General features: G+C 47.4%; 1 protein-coding gene, 1 long non-coding RNA gene and 1 other non-coding gene across 3 annotated transcripts; 1 reads left to right on the top strand and 2 right to left on the bottom strand.

Moving 5' to 3' along the window:
- Positions 1–555: 555 nt before the first annotated feature.
- On the bottom strand, positions 556–692 carry LOC142856668 (small nucleolar RNA SNORA70). Its single transcript, XR_012911708.1, has one exon. It is a non-coding gene; the product is annotated as a small nucleolar RNA SNORA70 (small nucleolar RNA).
- A 1,314-nt stretch (positions 693–2,006) lies between these two features.
- On the top strand, positions 2,007–7,943 carry LOC142855466 (uncharacterized). Its single transcript, XR_012911516.1, has 4 exons — positions 2,007–2,199; positions 2,611–2,857; positions 5,889–6,046; positions 7,902–7,943. It is a non-coding gene; the product is annotated as an uncharacterized LOC142855466 (long non-coding RNA).
- Positions 7,944–17,313: 9,370 nt separating this feature from the next.
- LOC142855465 (tubulin alpha-3 chain) lies at positions 17,314–21,815 on the bottom strand. The gene is made up of 4 exons (XM_075981964.1): positions 21,656–21,815; positions 21,252–21,400; positions 19,683–20,363; positions 17,314–17,696 (listed from the first exon to the last, which is right to left on the bottom strand). Exons 1-4 carry the CDS (start codon positions 21,774–21,776, stop codon positions 17,400–17,402), a joined length of 1,248 nt encoding a protein of 415 aa, XP_075838079.1. The 5' UTR covers positions 21,777–21,815; the 3' UTR covers positions 17,314–17,399.
- Positions 21,816–22,054: the final 239 nt, after the last annotated feature.

Below are 22,054 nucleotides of genomic sequence, written 5' to 3'. Positions count from 1 at the left end.
ATTCAATGAACTAACTTTGCTACTGGGATAATTAATAATGATTTTTGGCCTTTTTTTGGGAAATAGTATTATGAGACGGTGCATTTTAACATCAACTTTTTGTGTATGTACATTTTATTTTTCAGACTGCATGTGAGATTTATTTCTGAAGAGGGGATAGGAGAGCACCGTGGAAGCCCCATAACGTGGAACCTGCCGCTTGTCCTGGAGACCACGATTGGGGATCAATTTGACCCCACAGCTATCAGGAATAAGCCGCTTCTTAGCGGCTATGTCTTCAAAGTCACCCATATAGAGCCTAGTGAAGTCCCACTTCTTTCAGATGTGGATCATCTGGCAGCCAGGGAACAGGAACTTGGCTTACACAGAGCCTCAATCACTCGTCCTTACTCTACGCCCTGATGTAGATGGACGTGATGACCTGGCCAGTGTGAACCATGGCCAGTGTGAACCATAGCCACTGTGCCCTGTGGCTTCCCAAAGGCCCCATGCATACCTGTCCGGAGCCTAGACTGGGGACAACATTGAGATCAGAGACTTGAATAATTGCCAGAAAGTTGTTCCCAAGATCCCTTTGGGCAACCCATACAGTCAACAGGCTGCATACACCACCAATGAGGTTGCTATTGGCAACCACTGAGTACCAGGCTCCCGTGGGAAAGTGTATATACAAGTTTCTGTATTTTCCTAAGATAATTGCTTATGCTTTTTGCTATTTTTCAGGACTTTGACTACTTGGAAAACGAGGTCAGGGTTGGTTTATGTATCTGTGTGTGTTAAAGGTTTTTAAACTACCACTTTAGGACTGGGGAGATGGCTCAGTGATTAAGAGCACTTACTGCTTCTGCTCTCCATTTAAGCTAAACCTCAAAAAAAAAAAAATTAAAAAGAGGGCTGGCAAGATTGCTCAGTGGGTAAAGGTGCTTGTTCCCAAGCTGACAATTTGAGATGGATACTGGGGACCCACGAGGTAGAAGGAGAAAACCAGTTTCTACAAGATGTCCTCTGCCCTCCACATGCATTCTTGCATGCATGCATGCTGTGTGTGTGTGTGTGTGTGTGTGTGTGTGAGAGAGAGAGAGAGAGAGAGAGAGAGAGAGAGAGAGAGAGAGAGACTAATAAACAAATACAATTTAAAAAGCAACAAGCCAACACCTCCTGTCAGGACTGTGAAGATGGACATGAGTCACTAAATTTCTTTGATCTTCAAGTGGCCCCGTTGACTAAACCTGATATTCTACTTACCTGTTTAATTGTCCCGCTGAACAGGCGGCCAGTCCAGATCGTTAAGGTTAGCAGAGCTCAGGCTCTGACCCTCAAAACTCCGGTAACGTCACAGCCCTCGTCAGCAGGTGTCTTCTAGCGCGGGCACACTCAACATCCTGTGGTCTCAGGCAGCATAGGCTCTGCCTTTACAGTTTCTCCTGACGTCCTCTCAGAGCCTGCTAGCTGGGACTCTAACTCTGAAACAGATTACTTGTCCATAGTGGCTCTCTGGAGCCTTGGTGCAAGCCTCTACCATTCCTTTATTCTGGCAGGTGCCACGGCTGCCAGGCAGTACTGTGCCAAGTTCTGCTGCCAGCTCAAGGTGTAGCCGGCCTGGTCGGACCACTGTGTCCACCGGCTTCTGTGTAGCCCCGGGAAGACAGTTCCCTACGGGGTCGTTCTGGGACAGGGAACTTCCGCTGCATAGGTTAGGCTTTCACTACTCAGATGAGTTTTCACAAGGTGGAGACTTCAATGGGTAGCACCTGTTCTCCTGTGCTCCATAGTACAGGGTCCTCTCTCTTTCCCTTTCCCCCAGCTGCTTACTGGGTAAGGGCAGAAAGCAGTAACCATGACACGGTCTGAATGTTATCCTGTTTTGAAATTTCATTTATTTATTTATTTATTTATTATACAATATTCTGTCTGTGTGTATCTCTGCAGGCCAGAAGAGGGCACCAGACCTCATTACAGATGGTTGTGAGCCACCATGTGGTTGCCGGGAATTGAACTCAGGCAATGCTCTTAACCATCTCTCCAGCCCCTGTTTTGAAATTTCTATTTCTTTTGAATTCTGCTTCATTCACATTCTCAAGTCAGAGGAAGATTAGAGACGGATTTAGAGATTAGAGATTTGCCACAGCCACAATGCAGCATCAACAGACTCCAGCTGAGCTTCTGACAAAGTCCCTCTTCTCTTCCAAAAGCTCACAAGTGAGTTCCCAGTGTCTGGATTGATTTTGGCACTCTGGTCTCCTAAACGCCCACCAGGATGGCACATTAAAGTCTGTTTCCAATATTCTAGAGGTTTCTAGTTTGAAGCTTCAAATACTTCCATGTTCTTCTGGCAAATTTGTTCCAAAGGCTAAGAACCAGGTAGTCGGGTTTATCACAGCGATGGTCCACCTCCCCCCGCCCCACCCTGAGACAGGGCTTCTCTGTGTAACAGCCCTAGCTGTCCTGGAACTCCCTCTGTAGACCAGGCTGGCCTCAAACTCACAGAGATCCACCTGCCTCTGCCTCCCGACTGCTGGGATCAAAGGCGTGCGCCACCACCGCCCGGTGTTATTTTGTCCTTTATATTACTGAGTAATAAGGAGTTTTTTTCTCCTTAATGTATGCCAGGTACTAAATCCTTATTGGGTATTCAACTTAGAAGTGCCTTCTGGACTGGTGAGATGGCTCAGCACAAACCTAATAAGCAGATGTCAGTCACTGGCCCATGTGAAAATGTCTGATTTATGTGCACATCTGGAACCCCAGCACTCCTGTGGGTGAGACAGCAGGACACACGGAAGAATTGCCTGTAGACTCACAGCCAGCTACCGGGAGCACACAGAGTAACAGAAATGAAAGATATGACTGTGACAAGGTGAAAAGAGGGAATCAACTCTCAAATGTTGTTCTCTGGAGGTGGAGGTTTGGATGGCTCAGCAGCAAGAGTGCCGGCTGCTTTTGCAGAGGACCTCGGTTCAGTTCTCAGCACCTGCAAGAGGTAGCTCACAATCACCTGTGACTCCAGTGCCAAGGGATCCGATGCCCTCTTACCACCTCTATGGGCACTGTATGCATGTGGGGGCACATACTATAAGTAGACTCACACTAATGCACACAAATAAAAATAAATTTTAAAGCCAGGAGGTGGTGGCGCATGCCTGTAATCCCAGCACTTGGGAAGCAGAGACAGGCGAATCTCCCTGAGTTTGAGGACACCCTGGTCTACAGAGTGAGTTCTGGGATAGTCAGGGATATACAGAGAAACCTTGTCTCAGAGGAAAAAAAAAATTAAAAGTGTAAAAGTTGTTCTCTGATGTTCGCATGCATGTTTTGACATCCAAATGCACACTAAAAATAATGATAATAATAAAACATAGGCCTGGAGAGATGGCTCAGCAGTCAAGAGCACTGGCTGCTCTTCCAGAGGCTCTGGGTTCCAATTCCCAGCACCCACATGGCAGCTCACAACTGTCTCTAACTCCAGTTCCAGGGATTCTACACCTTCACACAGACATACATGCAGGGAAAATACAAATACACATTGAATAAAAACAAATTTATTTTTTTAAAAAAACACCCCAAAATAGTATTTCTTACCTTTCAGTTCTCTGTCATCTTCCTTTCCTCTTTGTTTGTTATCTTTTGATGTGTGAACGCTTTCAGTCTTGAATTTCTATTTTTTCTTCTGTTCCTTACGCTTTTGATGATGCACTTAGAAACTGCCACCTAAGCCGAGGCCACAGAGGTTTTCACCTGCCTCCTTCTAACGGTTCTATAGTTTTAATTCTTGTATTTCGTTCTTGGATCAATATGAGTTAATTTCCTTTTTACCTAAATGCTGGGGTTGAACCCGTGGCTTCGTACATGCTAGGCAAGTGCTCTCTTCCGTGTTACACCCGCAAGCAGAGTTTTTAAGTTTTTAAAAACAGAATCTCAGGTAGAAGTCAATATACATTCCATTGCTGGTGGATATGCAGTTGTCTCAGCACCTCAAGTCAGAAAAAAACTATTATTTTCTCGCAGGACCGTCTTGATACCCTCATAGGAATCAGTTGATATTGTTGGATTTCTGGGCTCTAAGTTTTATTCCGTTCATCTATGTCTGTCTTTATGTCAGTCCTAAGTTTTGGGTACTGTAGTTTAATAGAAGTTGGGGTTGGTAGTGCATGCCTATATAATCCCAGCTGTTAGGAGGCTGAGGCAGGAGGATTACTGTAAACCAAAGTTCTGCCTGGGCTATGGCGAGACCAATCTCAAAAGAAAACGGAAATTAGAAAGTCTGAGTCATCTGCCTTTGTTCTTTTCTGAAATCATATTTTTACGTTAATTTGTTGATTCATTTTGGGTGTGGGTGTGAGTGTATCCACGTGCGCAGGTCGGAGGACAGCTTGGAGAAGCTGACGCTCTCCTTCCATCATCGTAGGTCCCAGGGGTCACACTCGGGTTGTCAGGCTGGTGGCACATGCCTGTATTTGCTGAGCCACCTTTGTGGCCTCCCCAAAATAATTCCGTGCCTTTTGAATTGCCGTATAAATTTTAGGATTAGTTTAACTTATGCATAAAGGGAAAACTGGAATTTTCATAGGCATCATATTGGATACACAGGTAGAACTTGGCAGTCTTGGCGTCTGAACCCTTTCAGGTCTTTACTCCGTGGACTCCCAAGTCTTCGGATCTGGTTAGTTCTTATTAGTGCCTTTAAAGATTTTGTGGTTTTCATTGTATAAGTCTTACAATTTATTTGCTAAATTTCTTAGTAAGGTTTTAATCTTTCCAATGCTATCGTAACTGGAATTATTGAGATAGAGTTTCTCTGTATAACAGAGCTCTGGCTGTCCTTTGTAGACCTGGCTGGCCTCAAACTCACAGAAATCCCCCTGTCTCTGCCTCCTGAGTGCTAGGATTAAAGTGGCACCACCAGGCCTGGCTCCCTGGTTTTATTTCATTCATTTATTCATTTGTTTTAAAGAAGGAAGTGTCTCATGTAGTCCAGGATGGCCTCAGATTGATTTTGTAGCTAAGAACGACCTTGAACAGCTGATTCTCCTGTCTCCATGTCCTAAGTATTAAGACTATAGATGTGGCCGGTTGGTGGTGGCACACTTGGGAGGCAGAGGCAGGCAGATATCTCTGTGAGTTCAAGGCCAGCCTGGTCTACAGAATGAGCTCCAGGACAGGCTCCATAGCTACACAGAGAAACCCCGTTTCAAAAAAAAAAAAAATCAAAAAAGAAAAAAGACTACGACGTGACACTACATCCAACTAATTTTGTTTTCAATTATCCATTGTGTAAACTGCTTCTTCATTTATTTAAGAGGGTCTCCTGGAGCTCCAGCTAGCCCCAGTGAGTGCTGCTGGGCCGGGCTGCATGGCGCCTTTGGAAGAAGGGCAAATGTTTTCTCCATAGCACAGGATGATAGCGAGGGCTGTAGGTGTGTTGCTATGGCAGCCTGGGTGCTGTTGCTGGGGTTCTGCATGTAACTTATCTGAAGTCAGAGATGGAGCGTTAGATTCTGTGACATGAAGGGAACGTGGCTGACTAATTTTTCCCACGCTCCCGTCACGTCGGGTGGCTTCCTGGGCCAGGAAAGTTTGAGAAGTATGAGCTTGTGTCTAGAGAATCCTTGTTTCTTCTAGATGCCTCTCCTCCTAGAGGGGGCAAGGGTTGTGGTGATTTTTCTTTTCTTTCTGAGATAGGGCCTTATGTAGCCTAGACTAACCTCCAACTCAGTATGTAGAGCTGAGGACGGCCAAGAGCCGACATACAGGTGCGGCCGCCATACCCGGCCACTGTTGTGTTTTGTGTTTCTCAGCCTTTTGTATGTACTGTCTGTAGGTATGTTTAGTCACGGACTTTGCTCATGTCAACACTGATGCCTAACTCTTCTCTTTTATGTAAAAGTTAGGTCAGAATTGGCATTTCCACGAACATATGGCCTACAGAGATGTTGAGAATGACAGGCACGGGCAAGGGAAGGCCAGAGGAGGCTGAAGACGGAGTCCTAGGGCAAACCCAAGGACCAGGGAGATGGCAAAGCTCTGAAGGAGTATTGGACCCTCTGAGGTAAATGTCTGTTTGCCCTTCCCGAGACCATCCCTTGAATCCATCCCTTGTGGTGGGCTTGCTGTTCAAGGTCTGTGAATGAGTCTGTCTCTGCTGTAGCAGGGAGGGTGTAGGCGAGGAGAATGAGTGGATGGGTAGATGGGAACTGATGCTTGCCTCAGAGGGAGAACGTGAGCAAGTGTCGGGTAGAGCTAGCCGTCCAGCGAGCAGTACTGGTGAATGCGCACTGGAACAGTGAGTCACCAGCTGCTTCTCTGCCAGGCCTGAGCTCAGTGTAAGAACTCGGGGTGCCTGAGGCAGAGCAGGACTCAGAATGGAAGGGAAATAATCAAGAGCTCAGGAGGACAAGGTAGAGAGTAGGCAGACGGGAGAGGATATCACCTTTCTTAGAGTTTGGAGTAGTAAAATGGGAATGTCAGGATTGGCAGCGTGGGTCGGCAGTGCGGAGACCCCAGGGTGGTCGGTGTGGAGACCCCAGGAGACCTGGACTAGGCAGGCAGTTCGGAGACTGAGAAGCCACAAGCACATATCCATGCTAAAGAATGTGACAGACTGGCAAAGGGCTAGAATAAGAGGTAGGATGGTGTGAGTGTGTTGATTTCTTTTCTTATAATTTATTTAATTTTATTCTTTGTGCAATGGTGTGAGGGTGTCAGATCCCCTGGAACTGTGAGCTGCATTGTGGGTGCTGGGAATTGAACCCAGGTCCTCTGGAAGAGCGGTCAGTGCTCTTAACTGCTGAGCCAGCATCTCTCCAGCTCCTCATTATTTTAAGACAAGGTTTCTCTGTGTAGTCTAGTGACATAGGACTTACTGTACAGTCACAACTGGCCTCACGTTCTTTATTTTCCTGCCTCCACCTCCCAAGCACTGATTCATATGACCATGCCCAGCTGTTTGTGTATTTTTGTATTAGAGGTTACAGAAAAATGGTCTGTGAACAATTACTGACATTGTAATCCATTTAAAGGTCTAGTATTCCTTATGCCTTTTAAGTTCAAATTACACGTCTTGCTATTATGAAGCTCTCCGCATGTGTGTGCTGGGGACTGAGTTTGCTTAGTAACCCACCTACCCACTGAGCCATCTCTCCAGACCCATCATCCTTTTCTTTCTTTCCTTTTTAGAAGCAGGGTCTCACCAGGTAGTCCTGATGGGCCCTGTAACTTGCCACTGTGCTTAGCTCCCATTTATCCTTTTTGAAATTAAAATTTTATTAAGTCAACTTGAACAGTCTAAACTCCATTATAAATATAGCCCATTGGATCCTCTAAATATTTTAAAGTGCTTGTCTAAATTTAACACCAAATATATTTGGTTTTCTTTTTAAGCATTTAGATGCATGATGGGGCAGATATCTTTTTAGAAAGAGTCTTGCAACATAGCCAAGGTTAGCCTCAATGCTCTGTAGCCTAGGATATCCTCGAACTCTTGATCTTTCTGTCTCAGCCTCCTCTGTGCTGGCATTATAAGTGTATATTACCATTGGTCCAGACAACCAACTCCAATGAGAAAAAAAAAATCCCTAACCACTTAGATGCTTCTTGTTAGCCCAACATGTTTACATTTAGCAATCACAATTCCTTGAAATACTATAATTGTTTACAGTCAGCATGTAAACCCTTCCAACTTAGAATCACAGTCCTCGCCAACGTTTCTATCGCTGTGATGAACACCATGAAGGAAAGCTAGCTGGGGAGGAAAGGGTGTATTTGACTTTCACTTCCACACTGTATTCCATCGCTGAAGAAAGCCAGGATGGGAACTCAAACAGGGCAGGAACCAGGAGGCAGGAGCTGATGCAGGGGCCATGGAGGGGAGCTGCTTACTGGCTTGCTTATCGTGACTTACTCAGCTTGCTCTCTTACAGAATGCAGGACTAGCAGGTGGCACCTCCCACATCAATTACTAATTAAGAAAATGCCCTCCAGATGGATCTTACGGAGGCATTTTCTCAACTGAGGATCCTTCCTTTCAGCTGACTCTAGTTTGTGTCAAGGTGACATAAAACTAGACAGCACCATCACTAATATTGAAATGATGACATCTTTAAATTACACGTTTCCAAAGCACAATGAGGCAAATCTATAGCTCTCCAGGTGAAATCCTTTGTAAAAACCTTTGCAGAAACTTTAGCAAACATCGCGGTAGTTCTCCTTTGCTTCGCTTCAGACGCGGATTTTAGTGCTTAGATCTTACATAACCCTGAGAGGGGCCGAGGAAGGCTGGGACCTCTGCCTGCCTCTGTGGTGAGCCTGAAGACCGCTGTAGGGGTCGCTGTTGGGGTTTCTTCTCAGGGGAGGAGAAACGCTGAGGGTGAAGTGGAGACAATCAAGAAGCAGCTGTGACCCGTGCCGCACCTCCTCCAACTGTTATAAGGGGAGTTGTCCACCGCAGGTCCCAGCCCTGGTTGCTGGGTAACTGAGCGCCATCCAGGCGCTAGAGAGGGAAGGAGATCCCGACTGGGCCTGGGAGGGACAGAAGTCTGGCAGCCGCTGTGTTTCTGCAGCCAAGGGTCAGCCAGTCGTGGGTGACGAAGTGAGCGCAGCAAGACCTGCGCCGCAGACTCGCAGAGCCCTGTGGCCACCGATTCGGTCCTATATCTGCCTCTCAGGGCTTCTACACATTTCTCGTGCAGCCAGCCATAACCCGTAAGAGGAGGAATTTCCAGGAAATGTGGTCTTATCTTCACTAAGATGGTATGAAGCTAGCGAGAGGACTCCAAATCTTCCTAATGTTAAAGGATCCATGCCCAATAACAGAGCCCTTCCACTGGGGCATCTGCAGTTACCACCTCAGGTAACTGAGTGCTTTCCTTGGCAGAGTTGCCAGGCTTGGGCTCTGTGCACCTAAGTGAACATCTTAGTTAGGGTTTCTATTGCTGGGATCAAACACCACAGCCAAAATCAACTTGTGGAGGAAAGGGTTTATCTCATTTTACAGCTTATGAATCTGTCATCGAGGGAAGTCAAGGCAGGCACTCAAAGCAGGAACCTGGAGGCAGGAACTGAAGCAGAGACCATGGTTACTGACCAGCTCCCACATCAGTCATTAGTTAAGACAATACTCCACAGACTTGGCTACAGACCAATCTTATGGAGATTTATTTATTTATTTACTTATTTATTTATTTATTTATTTATTTATTTATTTATTTATTTATTTCAGGTAAGAGTCCCTCTTCCCATATATGCCTGGACTTGTGACATTTTAGCAAAAAGCAACCAACACAGTGAGTCTTGTAAATTTAGTACTAGAGTTCCTTAAAGCTTTAAACTGAGCTCAACATCAGACAACTGATGTTGTTGAAGTCCCCACTCTCGATGAGCTCAGGTCTGTGATGCCCCCTGGGTGCCTGCAAACCTCTGAAAGAGGCTCTCAACGCTGGAATTATGCCAATGACCCCAAGCACTAGACAGAACTTTCCAGGCTATGAAGACGAAATAAACTGCATTTACCCAGGATTAGGAGCTTTGACACTTGGGGTGGAGATGCCCCCAGGAAGGAGGACGGTCAGTGGTGAGTGGCAAAATCCGTTCAAGAGGAGCAGATGAGGTGAGGCCCCTAAAGGACGGTCACAGGGGCCTTGAGGGCTGGTTTTATAACCTGGACCTTCACGTTCCGCCTGGCTCTCTGAGGAGCCCTGGTTTACCCTAAGCTTCACTTCCATATAATTTGAATGGAAGCCTGGGGGGGGGGGGGGGGGGGACGGGACACGGAGACAGACCAAGTCTCTATTGTCTGGGCTTTGGGTGCCCTCTGGTGGTGGAATATTGTTTTGGGGTTTTCACTGTGTCCTGTGCCCTCCTGAATCCTTCTCTGCCTTCAAGGTCACTGCTATTAAGGGGGAAGGCACAAGGGTAGAGAGTGTGTTTAGCCCATGTGGGCTCTGGTTCGATTCCTAGAATCAGACTGGCAGAGACGCTGGGAGCCCACTGTCCTCTCAAGGCTTAGCTTTGTCTACAGAACAGACTAATCAAAGTCTGAGGGCTATGGGGACATCCCCAACACGGGGACATTCCCAACAGGTAGGGAAGGCCACTCATTGGTGCAGAGTGATTGGTCTCAAAGACATCTGCCTATGGCTGACTGTAATACACCCAGAAGAGTCCACCAGAGCCTTATTTGATCTTCTCGTTTTTTCTCACCTAGACTCTAGGCCAGTGGTTCTTAGGGTAGTTTTCTCCGGGTGGTAGGGAAGAGGTGGGTATCAGGTATCCCTTTGGCAGCTTAAGAGAGGTGTTGGGGCTTTTGTTTAAAAAATGACTTAATTGGAATTCTGCAACTAGGATTTGGGGGATCTAGTGGTCTCCGGGGAACCAGAACTCATAGGGGTTTACATCTCCCCGTTCAAGTCTCTGCTCCTGTCAGTCTCTCAGGTGTGATGCTCATGGATAGATCTGCTACCCTCTGAGGAGGTGGGCAAGGCATGTTTCAGCACTGGTTTCCTAGAGGAGGGCGAAGGACCCGGGTGAATTTCGTCTCGTGAGATAAGTGGTATCAACCAGAAGGGTGTAAAGAGGACTCTGTATTGGGGAAGAGATGTTTCTTTTACGAAAATGCCTAAGAAAAACAAAGACAGGTGCTATGTAATCCTAAGTCAGAGTTTGTCTCCATGTTGCTGGATTTGAGGGACTCTGACTGAGACAAAAGGCAGGCCACACCCTGGAGGGATCTCCTGAGGCCTTGGCTCTTAAACTCCATTTTGGATGGATCTCAGGTGGCTTGAAATGTCTGTGACAGTTTAGAGGCAAAGCATCTAAGACGCTCTCACCACCAGGCTGACATCCATCTAGAAGGAAGCAAACCACAGTTGATCTGGGTCCCTTGAACCCACTTTTGAAGGGATTTCCTTTTGGTCAGGTACTCTTCAAGTAAATGCTGGAAAGGGAGTGGTAGAGTTGGGAGCCCTTTCTCTGTCTCCTTTGTTTTCAGGAGAGCAACAGGAGGGCCAGAGAGCTAAACTGCCTTCAGTCAGCCAGCAGTCACTCCTTTATAAAGTCCAGTCAGTACCTCCTTTATGTGAGGAACTGGGCTTGGTAAGTGAAATTGAAGAAGGAGGAGAAAAAAAGAGGAGGAGGAGGAAGAGGAGGACCACTGTGAATGAGGTAGACGTAGTGGCCTTTCATTTGTATTTTAATAAATAAAGCTTGCCTGGGGATCAGAGAGTGAAACAACAGCACTGGTCAACCTTACAGACCAGGCAGCGGTGACACACACCTTTAATCCCAGTCCTAGAGAGGAATAATAAAATGGGAGGAGACAGGTTTCAGGCTCAATCTAATTCTGAGATTCCTGGAGGCAGGATCACCATTTTTGGACTGAGGTAGAGGTAAGAGCCAGTAACTGGCTGCTTTGTTTTTCTGGTTCTCAAGTTGAACCCCAATATCTGTCTCTGGGTTTTTATTAATCATGCTACAGGTAGAGAAAAAATAACCAGAACGCAGTAGAGACAATGGTTTGAGTACAACCTCTTCAGAAAGCAGAGGTTGGTTAGTCAAAACAAAGTGAAACAACAAAACCCTCAAAACAAACAAACAGACAAACAAACACACAAGGTTCTCTATGTAGGCCAGGCTGGTCTTGAACTTACTATGTAGCCCAGGCTGGCCTCAAACTTAAGGCAATCCTCCTCCCTCATCTTCCATAGTGCTGAGTTCACAAGTGTGTGCCGCCATACTGTTGTATTTGAAGGTGACATCCCGCAGGTGGTGACAGTGAGCTGTGCCTTGGTCAAAGAGTCTGGGTTTACTAGGTCTGCCAGCGATTGTTTCAGGCTATGTACGTGGTATTCATGCTGGGCAGCGCAAATGGTGCTGGGGAGGCAGAGACGGGAAGATTCCTACAAGGCTGAGATCAGCCTGGGCTCTGTAAGGAGTTCCAGGACAGCCTGGGCTCTGTAAGGAGTTCCAGGACAGCCTGGGCTCTGTAAGGAGTTCCAGGACAGCCTGGGCTCTGTAAGGAGTTCCAGGACAGCCTGGGCTCTGTAAGGAGTTCCAGGACAGCCTGGGCTGCAGAATGAGACCAAAACAATGAGGGGAGGGGGAGGGGAGGGAGAGGGGAGGACACCTGTCTAGCAGATGTAGCATCTTTTCCTGGCTTGCCAGTTCTGCGATGTTTGGAAGGAACTGGAATAAATATGAAAAGCGCTCTAAGAACCCTGAGGTCTACAGACAGGTTGGGAAGTGACGAGTTTGGAACAGGTAGGTGGGTCCTGGTCCTTCAGGGATTTTTTTTTTTTTAAAAACTGTAGCAGCGTGAAGAATTAAACCTGGGCACGTCTCTCCAGGCTGTTACTGCTTCAGCAGCACCAGCTGCCTCTAGCCTAGGTGCTCCGTGCTGGAAGGACACAGCGGTGCATACGCACCGTCCTCCCACTGGGTTTACAGGGGTACAATAAGGCTGCAGGTAAACAGAGTGGAGTGGAATGGGGGAGCGAGCAAACAGGGGAACAGCTCATAGAGCACACACCCTGGACTAGATGGGATTTGCTTAAGCCATATGCCATAAACCAGGATTTAAGGTCGGGTCTGTGTGGCTTCTGGTGTACCCATAGATTCAAATGCCTTAAGAATGTTCACACTCTTTAACTCAACAATCTCACTTACATCCCCTAGAAAGGTGGATTACGATTTTCCCCAAGGGCCATTTTGAATGCTGATTGGCTCTTCCAGGGGAGCCTACCTCTTTTCAGCTCCGTGTCACCCCAGGCAACGACAGAGCAAAGGAACACGCCATCCATCTAGCTTGGTGCACTAATGGTTTATTGAGGTCTCTTACAGGAGCATAACTAAGGGGCCACCCATAAGAGTGTGGGTGAGGAGTTACAGGAGCGTGGTTGAGGGGTTACCTACAGGAGTAAGCTTGGTGAGGGGGACGTTCAGACTGGTGATTGCTCCTCTAGATATCCAAGAAAATATCCATAGTCCCCTCTTTCTTCTTTAGTCTTTCTTCTTGTATCACTCTGGAAGGAAGCCGACTTCCCCGGTCTCAGCAGCTATCCACAGCTAGGACTGAGACTTCTAGTCCCGATCTCCTCTCCATGAAGTGATTTGATGTGGCTTAGGCCTGCATGGGATTATAACGCAGTCGTAGCCAGTGTAAGTCCTTATGCGAGCTGTCCTGTTGCATTTAGAGGACACATTCCTTGTTTTATTCACTGCTTCAGGCTGTTGTTAGTCTTTCCACCCCTTCTGTAACCGCCCCTGAGCTTTTGGAGATGGGTACAGTATAGATGTTTTATTGCAGGCTGGGCATTCCACAGTCTCTGATTCTTCGCACTTTGGCCAGTTGTGGGTCTGTCTTAATCACCATCCACAGCAAATAGAAGCCTCTCAATGAGAGCTGGGCACCAGCTCACAAATAATGACATGGAGACTTGATTATGAAAGCTTGGCCTCAGTTTAGGGTTTTCCCGCCAGCTAGCGCTTACAGCTTAAATGAACCTGTTTCTGTTCATCTCTGTTCTGCCACACGGCTCAGTCAGCTCTCCTCTGTACTGTATGTCTGACTTCTTCAAGTGTTTTGCTGGTGTCTCGCACACCTAGATTTTTTTCTCTTCGCCTGGAAGTCCCGCCTATTCTCTCCTGCCTCGCTATTGGCCCCACAGCTCTTTATTGAACCAATCACAGCGACACATCTTCACATAGTGTAAACAAGTATTCAGTAACATACAGGTACATGATAAGTCATTAGGAGTCAGTTTAATAGTCTGTCCATTTAGCAGTAGGAAGTTCTCTCCTAGTGCCTGTGATCTGTCTAGCCATAGATTCTTAGCCCAGCAAATGATACCAGGTATGGGTTTTATCTTATGTAGCAGGACTTAAATCCAATAAAAAAAAGTGATTGGTTCCTTCTGTATTCATGCCACTATTACAGGGGCATGTCTTGTCAGGCCAGTAATTATTGTAGCTTGCAAGGTTCACAGATGGAAAAGATTAATGGTTGTTCTTCTCCTCTGGTAGCATGTATAGTTCCTCCAACACCACAAAAGCTACCAGCAGGGAAGAAACTTTCAAGCCAGTACCAGCTTATTAACTTCATGTTCTATGGCTCAGATACACAGTATCTTCAGCAATAGGGTCTTACTGTCAAGTTCTGGACAGCAAGCTGCAGTATAACCTGTGATGATGGGGGTCTGTTGGTCTATAGGAGTACAGCATCTCCTTTTTCATTCTTATGTTTACCTTATTCCTTTAAATCATTCCACATAGAGTCAATTTTTTAAAAGATTTATTTATTTATTACAACATTCTACCTCCACGTATGCCCGCAAGCTAGAGGAGGGCGCCAGATCTCATTACAGATGGTTGTGAGCCACCATGTGGTTGCTGGGAATTGAACTCAGGACCTCTGGAAGAGCAGCCTGTGCTCTTAACCACTGAGCCATCTCTCCAGCCCTAGAGTCAATTATTTTGATAGGGTCTCTAGTCCAGGCTGGCTTCATGCTCCCTTTGAAGCTGAGGATGACTTGAACTGGGTCTTTCTGCTCTACCTCCTGAGTTCTGGGATCACAGGTGAGCAGCACCACACTGGGCTTGTGTGGTGCTGGGGATCATATCCAGGGCCTTCTTTATGTCAGACAAGCACAATACCAACTGAACCACATCCCACTCCTTCCAGATATTCTTTATTAGCCTATGAAATAACACGTACCTAGGATGGACGTATATGCTAAATTTCCTCACCAGTATTCAGGAGGGAGAGAAGACTCAGTGGTTAAGAGTACTGGCTGTTCTTTCAGAGGTCCTGAGTTCAATTCCCAGCAACCACATGGTGGCTCAGTCATCTACAGTGAGATTTGGTGCCCTCTTTTGGCATGCAGGTATACATGCAGATAGAGTGCTCATATGTATAATATAAATAAATCTTAAGAAACTACAAGTATTCATGAATTAAAGAACCCTGTTTTTTCTTTATATTAAAATCATTTTTTTAAAAGATTTACTTAGCCAGGCGGTGGTGGCACACACCTTTAATCCCAGCATTTGGGAGTCAGAGGCAGGCAGATCTCTGTGGGTTCGAGACCAGCCTGGTCTACAAGAGCTAGTTCCAGGACAGGCTCCAAAGCTACAAAGAAACCCTGTCTCTAAAAACAAAACAAAACAAAACAAAAACTAACAACAACAAAGAAGATTTACTTAACATTGCCAGGTTTGGCAGCACACACTTCCAATCCCAGTACTTGGAAGTCAGAGGCAGGCAGATCTCTGGGAATTTGAGGACAGCCTAGTCTACATAGTGAATTCCAGAACAGCTAGGGATACATAGTGAGACCCTGTCTCAAAAAATTATTTAATGCTTCTGTGTGTGTATTTTTGCTTTCATATATGGATTGCTTCATGTGCCTGAGGAGGTCAGAAGGTGGCGCTGGATCCCCTGGAACTGGAGCTACTGGTGCCTTTGAGCCACCATGTAGGCGCTGGGGATTGCATCTGGGTCCTCTGTAAGAGCAACAAGTGCTTTCGACTGCCTAGGCAACTCCCCAGCTCTCTAGAATGTATTCTTAATGAGATTGGCCTAATTAAGATTGGCAGCTAAATTAATGATGATAACAATAAGTTTATTCTGTGACGTTCTTTCTGCACATCCTCTGAATGTCTGGGCTTGTGCTTTTGTTGATGTTACAATCACGGTCACGCTAGGAAAGAATCACATTGATTTAAACCTAAAGAAAGAGGGGAGTAAGCACCGAGTGTAGAGATTTTCGAGGGTACCTAGAGGTAGAACATCTGAGCAGAGAGGCAGGCAGAGCTGAACCTTCGCTGGGAGCTGCAAAACCAGAGGAGGAAAACAACGTGTGTGTGTGAGTGTGTGTGTGAGTGTGTGTGTGTGAGTGTGTGTGTGTGTGTGTGTGTGTGAGTGTGTGTGTGAGTGTGTGTGTGTGTGTGACTACACGTGCAGAAGAACTGGGGACCTAGAAAATGGTGGCAAAGCCACATCATGTGAAGAGTCAGGTTTAGAATGGGCAGGGTGGTTCACGCCTATAATCCCAGCACATGGAAGAAGCAGGAAGTAGAGTTTAAGGCCAGGCTGGGCAGATCACCCAGCTCCCTTCCACGCTCTCTTCCTCCTCTTACTGCCTCAGATCTGGGCCACTTTGTGCCTGCAGCCAGTCTTACATAGTGCTGACTGGAGAACTGGCGGCTGGATGTCCTGTCTGCCCCTCGCTAAGAGGCTTCCTCTTGTGACACAGGGAGTGAGCTTTACAACTGGAAAGCAGAATTAGTGCCCTGGGCTCCTAGGGCATCTGTGCTCACCCTGGGTGCTCGAGGCCTTCCTCATCAGGACACAGTGCTCCATTCCTGTTGCATGCCCACCTAGTTAAGGCAATTCTCAAGGTGCTGAGCAGAGGTACTTAGAAGCCAGGCCTGAGTCCTGATCTCTGACAGAAAGGCAGCCAAGAGCACACCTCAGCTTGTTTGTCTTTGGAAGTCTGTAGAGGCGCGAACCTGTGCTGGTAAAGAGAGAAGGCAGACTTCCTGCAGTTCCTTCAAAGAGGCACCACCTGCTTGAGAAAGGAGAAACTGAGGCCTGGAGAAAGAAAAGCCGTTTGCTCAGCTTCAGCCCCACCTGGAGACACTGGTCTTCTGCTGGGCCCAAGATCACGTGGACCCTCTCACAGAAGCTTCATTTTGACCCAGAGGAGGGAACAGTCGTTCTGGAAGATTCAGGCCATCGTCTGTGTGGTTCATTTGTGCATCTAAGCATAACTACCAGCTGCATGTGGGTCTATGTGGGCCGGTACCAGAATCTTCTACACAGTTACGTTTTTGGGAAGCCCTTGGCTGAAAAAGGGCCTTCACCAAGAAAAGTCTTGGTACTTGCATAAAAGAACCTACCAGACCAGTGCTCACTCAACACTCAGTCCACACCAGAGACAAGGGTTTGGCAGTGACCGGAGCACAATACAGCCATGCGATGGTGGGTGGTTCTGGTTCCCTCCAACAGCAAAGCGACAAAGGGGAGGAGAGCTAAAGATTCAGTGGAAATGAAGTCTCAGGCACTGAGCCCCCACAGCCCCAGGACCCACACCTGAGGCCCAGGGGCCCCTTCCCCAGCAGCCCAAAAGAAGGTCCATTCCTAAGCCGCTTGAGCAGCACTGGAAAACACCTTATCCTGATGTCCTCAGAACTTATGACTGGACAGACATGTTTGCCATTTCTTAGGGAAAACGGCTATGTTTTCCCCAGAGAATTTGACTTGGGAAAGGCCGGTATCTAGAATGTTGTTAGGAAGTACAGCACACAGGGAAGGTAATGCCTCATTACAGAAATTTTATTAAGTAAATAAACCCTTCAGTTTCAATGGTGGGGAAGAGATAAATGCCCGGCTGCCAGCCAGACCCATACACTCAGTATTCTTCCCCTTCCTCTGCCTCTGCTTCCACGGAATCCACGCCCACCTCTTCATAATCCTTCTCCAGCGCTGCCAGGTCCTCCCGGGCCTCTGAGAACTCCCCTTCCTCCATGCCTTCTCCCACGTACCAGTGCACGAAGGCCCGCTTGGCGTACATGAGGTCAAACTTGTGGTCCAGGCGGGCCCAGGCCTCTGCGATGGCGGTGGTGTTGCTCAGCATGCACACGGCCCTCTGCACCTTGGCCAGGTCTCCCCCAGGCACCACGGTGGGAGGCTGGTAGTTGATACCCACCTGCCAGAGAAGGAGAACACATAGCCAGGTTTATAATAGCCTCAGAAATACAAGAGTTCACTAGCCCGGGAGCTGTGGGCCCAGGTCAAGCTGCAGATACTCACGCCGTACTTCGGGGAATAATCAACTACGGCAACACATATAAGATCTTAAAGTCCTTACTTAAACACCAATGAACAAACTGGAACAACAAGGGCAAAGAACGAGAACCCTACCCACGGTATACTGTGTGCTTAGTTAAAACGAAGCCGACTGGAATCCTTGTATTGGCTATAGGAAACCCTGTGTAGCAGTGACCTCTAGCAAGGAGAACTCTTGGAGCTGAAGGAGGATAAATTTAGGAAGGCAGATTCTTTGCTGCTCTCTGCTGGCCTGTCACCCAACATCACTCGTGTTAGAGGCAGAATATATCTGTAATATGCAGAGACTGCCTCCTGTTTTGTAGGAACAAAAAGCTTTGGGGGCAGAGAATTCAGCTTTTAGATTTCCACAGTTAATATTTTAATACTATTTAAATTATAGTATTTAGATATTATTAAATACTATTATTTAAAATGTAAGTTAATGTTTCGTGGAAGGTATATTTTTTATAATTTAAAGGCTCTAAAAATTATTTGAAAATCCCAAGCTGGCCACAAACTCTGCGGCCAAGGCTGATCTTGAACTTACTTTGGTGCTGGGATCAGAGGCCTGTGCCCCATGAATGTCCAGATAAAACACTGTTTCTAAACATGGAAACTAGTGTGGCCCAGCCATGGTTGTGAAGAATGTGCCAGAAACCAAACCCATGCTGACACAAAGGGACCCATAGCACAGAGACTAAGCGGGTGCACCTGGAGTTGGCAGACTCTGTAGAGCCAGAGCTGCCCCTAACTTAGGCCTCCGCACAGGCCTGCTCTTTACCGCAGACCTACAGGTGCAGCAGGGGACATTTGGGAGAGGCACAGCGTTCCCAGCCCCTTTCCACAGAGGCCCCTCCCTTGGAAGTCTTTGTCTTTTTAGTGTCTCACTGATGCTTGAGGCCAGGTGGTGGTGGCGCACACCTTTAACCCCAGCCCTTGGGAGACAGATCTCTGTGAGTTTGAGAATAGCCTGGTCTACAGAGTGAGTTTCAGGACAGCCAGGGCTACAAAGAGAAACCCTGTTTCTCAAAACCAACCAAACAACCCAAATCAAAAACAAGCAAGCAAGCAAGCAAACAAACAAAAAATAAAGTTTGGCCGGGTGGTGGTGGTGCACACCTTTAATCCCAGCACTCGGGAGGCAGAGGCAGGTGGATCTCTGTGAGTTTGAGGCCAGCCAGGTCTAGATGAACTAGTTCCAGGACAGAAACCAAAAAGCTACAGAGAAACCCTGTCTCGAAAATAAATTTAAAAAAAAAAAAGAAAAGAAAGAAAGAAAGAAGGTTTGGTACTTGGTGATTGTAAGAATAGAGTTCCCACACCAAGGCGAGCTGGACTGGGTCTGAAAAAGCATGGGATAAAACCAGACTCGCTGAACATAGCGGACAATGAGGACTGCTGAGAAGTCAAGAACAATGGCACTGGGTTTTGATCCTACTGCACATACTGGCTTTGTGGGAGCCTAGGCTGTTTGGATGCTCACCTTACTAGACCTGGAAGGAGGTGGGAGGTCCTTGGACTCCCCACAGGGCAGGGAACCCTGACTCCTCTTTAGGCTGAGGAGGGAGGAGGAGTTGATTGGGGGAGGGGGAGGGAAATGGGAGGTGGTGGCAGGGAGGAGACAGAAATCTTTAATAAATAAATAAATAAAAAATTTTTCAAGAAAGATTGGAAAAAAAAAAGAATAGAGTTCCCAGTATCATTTGGATACTAGGAAGCATTAAGTCACTTAGCAATTTAACTCCTTACTGTACATGCATTTTTGGAACCTGACATGGAAAGGGGGATTCTTCCCAAAGCTACGGCCCTGAGACAGGAGCTGTTGCTTGCTGGCAGATACGACTGTCCCAGCACCCAATCCTACCTTAAATCCAGTCGGACACCAATCCACAAACTGGATGGTGCGCTTGGTCTTGATGGTAGCAATAGCTGCATTGACATCTTTGGGAACCACATCCCCCCTGTACAACATGCAGCAGGCCATGTATTTGCCGTGGCGAGGGTCACACTTGACCATCTGATTGGCTGGCTCGAAGCAAGCATTGGTGATCTCTGCCACGGACAGCTGCTCATGGTACGCCTTCTCAGCTGAGATGACGGGGGCGTAGGTGGCCAGCGGGAAGTGGATGCGAGGGTATGGCACCAGGTTGGTCTGGAATTCCGTTAGATCCACATTCAGAGCCCCGTCAAACCTCAGGGAGGCTGTGATGGAGGACACGATCTGCCCGATCAGACGGTTCAGGTTGGTGTATGTGGGGCGTTCAATATCCAGGTTGCGCCGACAGATGTCATAGATGGCTTCGTTATCCACCATGAAGGCGCAGTCAGAATGCTCCAGTGTCGTGTGTGTGGTCAGGATGGAGTTGTAGGGCTCCACCACGGCTGTGGAAACCTGGGGGGCTGGGTAAATGGCGAATTCCAGTTTGGACTTCTTGCCATAGTCCACTGAAAGCCGTTCCATGAGCAGAGATGCGAACCCGGATCCTGTGCCCCCTCCAAAGCTGTGGAAGATGAGGAAGCCCTGCAGTCCTGTGCACAGATCTGCCTGTGGGAAGCCAGAGTACGTAAGCCAGTGCCTACAGCGTCACGCCCCAGCCTCCAAGCCCCACACTCACCACTTCCACTTCTGCAAACTGAGACAAATCAGACCGTCTATAACACACACTCTGCACTTTGACCTTAATGACCCATGGCTGCATCTCAGCAGCGGCCGCATAGTAAGGGATTTTGGTAAACTCACATTGATTCCTGATTCTAAGAATTGTCAAAAATGACTGGGCTTGAAATTTTATGTCAACTTGACACAAGATAAAGTCTTTCATCTGGGAGAAGGAACCTCAATTAAGAAAAGACCTTCTCAGGTGGTGGTGGCTCATGCCTTTCATCCCAGCACTTGGAAGCCAAGGCAGGCAGATCTCTATGAGTTTGAGGCCACCCTGTTCTACAAGAGCTTGATCCAGGGCAGCTAGGACAGTTACACAGAGAAACCCTGTCTTGAAAAACAAACAAACAAATAAATAAATAAATAACCTTCATAAGATCAGGTTGCAGGCAAGCCTTCAGGGAGTTTTCTTAATTACTGATTGATTGGGCCCAGACTGTTGTGGGTAAGGCCATCCCTGAGCTGGTGGTTCTGGGATTTGTAAGAAAGAAAACTGAGCAAGCCAGTAAGTAGCACCCTCCAATGGCCTCTGCACCAGGTCCTGCCTCCAGGTTCCTGTCCTGTTTGAGTTTCTGTCCTGATGTCCTTTGATGAACAGTGATGTGGCAATGTAAGCCAAATCAATCCTTTCTTTCCCAAGATGCATTGCTCATGGTGTTTTAGCACAGCAACAGTAACCCTAACTAAGACGATGATATCACCATCACCACCAGTGCCGAGTCTCTGGACCAGGACAACCACCACAAGAAGCCTCCTCTGCAATCCTCTTACCAGCTTTCGGATCCGGTCCAGGACCAGGTCGACAATCTCCTTGCCAATGGTATAATGACCTCTGGCATAATTATTGGCCGCATCTTCCTTCCCAGTGATCAGCTGCTCTGGGTGGAAGAGTTGCCTGTAGGTTCCAGTGCGCACTTCATCTGGAGAGAGAGCATTCACACCGTGAGTCTTTAGGGCAGGGACATTCAAGTCCACTGAGCGTGTTGGTCGAGATCATCTTCTAAACATTGTCCGTGCACACACAAACCACCCACACACAACCCTTTCAGTCTCTCCCCCAACAGAGTCACAAGCACACATTTAGACATCGGGTCTACTCTGCAGAGATGTCAGCAGGTTTTCCTGAGACGCTCCCGCTCTCCCAGGAAAGCCGCCACCCTGACCCAGGCACCTACCGACCACAGTGGGCTCCAGGTCCACAAACACTGCTCTGGGCACATGCTTGCCAGCTCCGGTTTCACTGAAGAATGTGTTGAAGGAGTCGTCCCCGCCACCGATGGTTTTGTCGCTTGGCATCTGACCGTCAGGTTGAATGCCATGTTCAAGGCAGTACAGTTCCCAGCAGGCATTGCCAATCTGGACACCTGCCTGCCCCACGTGGATAGAGATACACTCACGCTGGAACCCAGAACAGAAACATCACAATCATTCAACTGAAACTGCATAGAATACCAATGTATCTTTGTGTCGTGCCAAGTGTCTATTTTCAAACTTCACCCACAATCGCAAGAGAGGGTGGCAGATTGGTTTGCAGAGAGGAATTTTGTTTCCTTTCTGACACCAGTGAGGAAAGT

This window comes from Microtus pennsylvanicus, chromosome 8, assembly GCF_037038515.1.
Source record: "Microtus pennsylvanicus isolate mMicPen1 chromosome 8, mMicPen1.hap1, whole genome shotgun sequence".
NCBI classification, from domain to species: Eukaryota; Metazoa; Chordata; class Mammalia; order Rodentia; family Cricetidae; genus Microtus; species Microtus pennsylvanicus.
Note: the sequence above shows the minus strand (reverse complement) of the source record. Positions and strands in the feature narration are given on the sequence as shown.

What these genes read in the sequence shown, in the direction of transcription:
- LOC142855465 (XM_075981964.1), bottom strand. Translation starts at nt 21,776, where the DNA reads ATGCCAAGCGACAAAACCATCGGTGGCGGGGACGACTCCTTCAACACA. An exon ending in CCTGGAGCCCACTGTGGTCG is followed by an intron (nt 21,401 to 21,655) that starts GTAGGTGCCTGG and finishes CTCTCTCTCCAG; the next exon opens with ATGAAGTGCGCACTGGAACC. An exon ending in GGTGTCCGACTGGATTTAAG is followed by an intron (nt 17,697 to 19,682) that starts GTAGGATTGGGT and finishes CTTCTCTGGCAG; the next exon opens with GTGGGTATCAACTACCAGCC.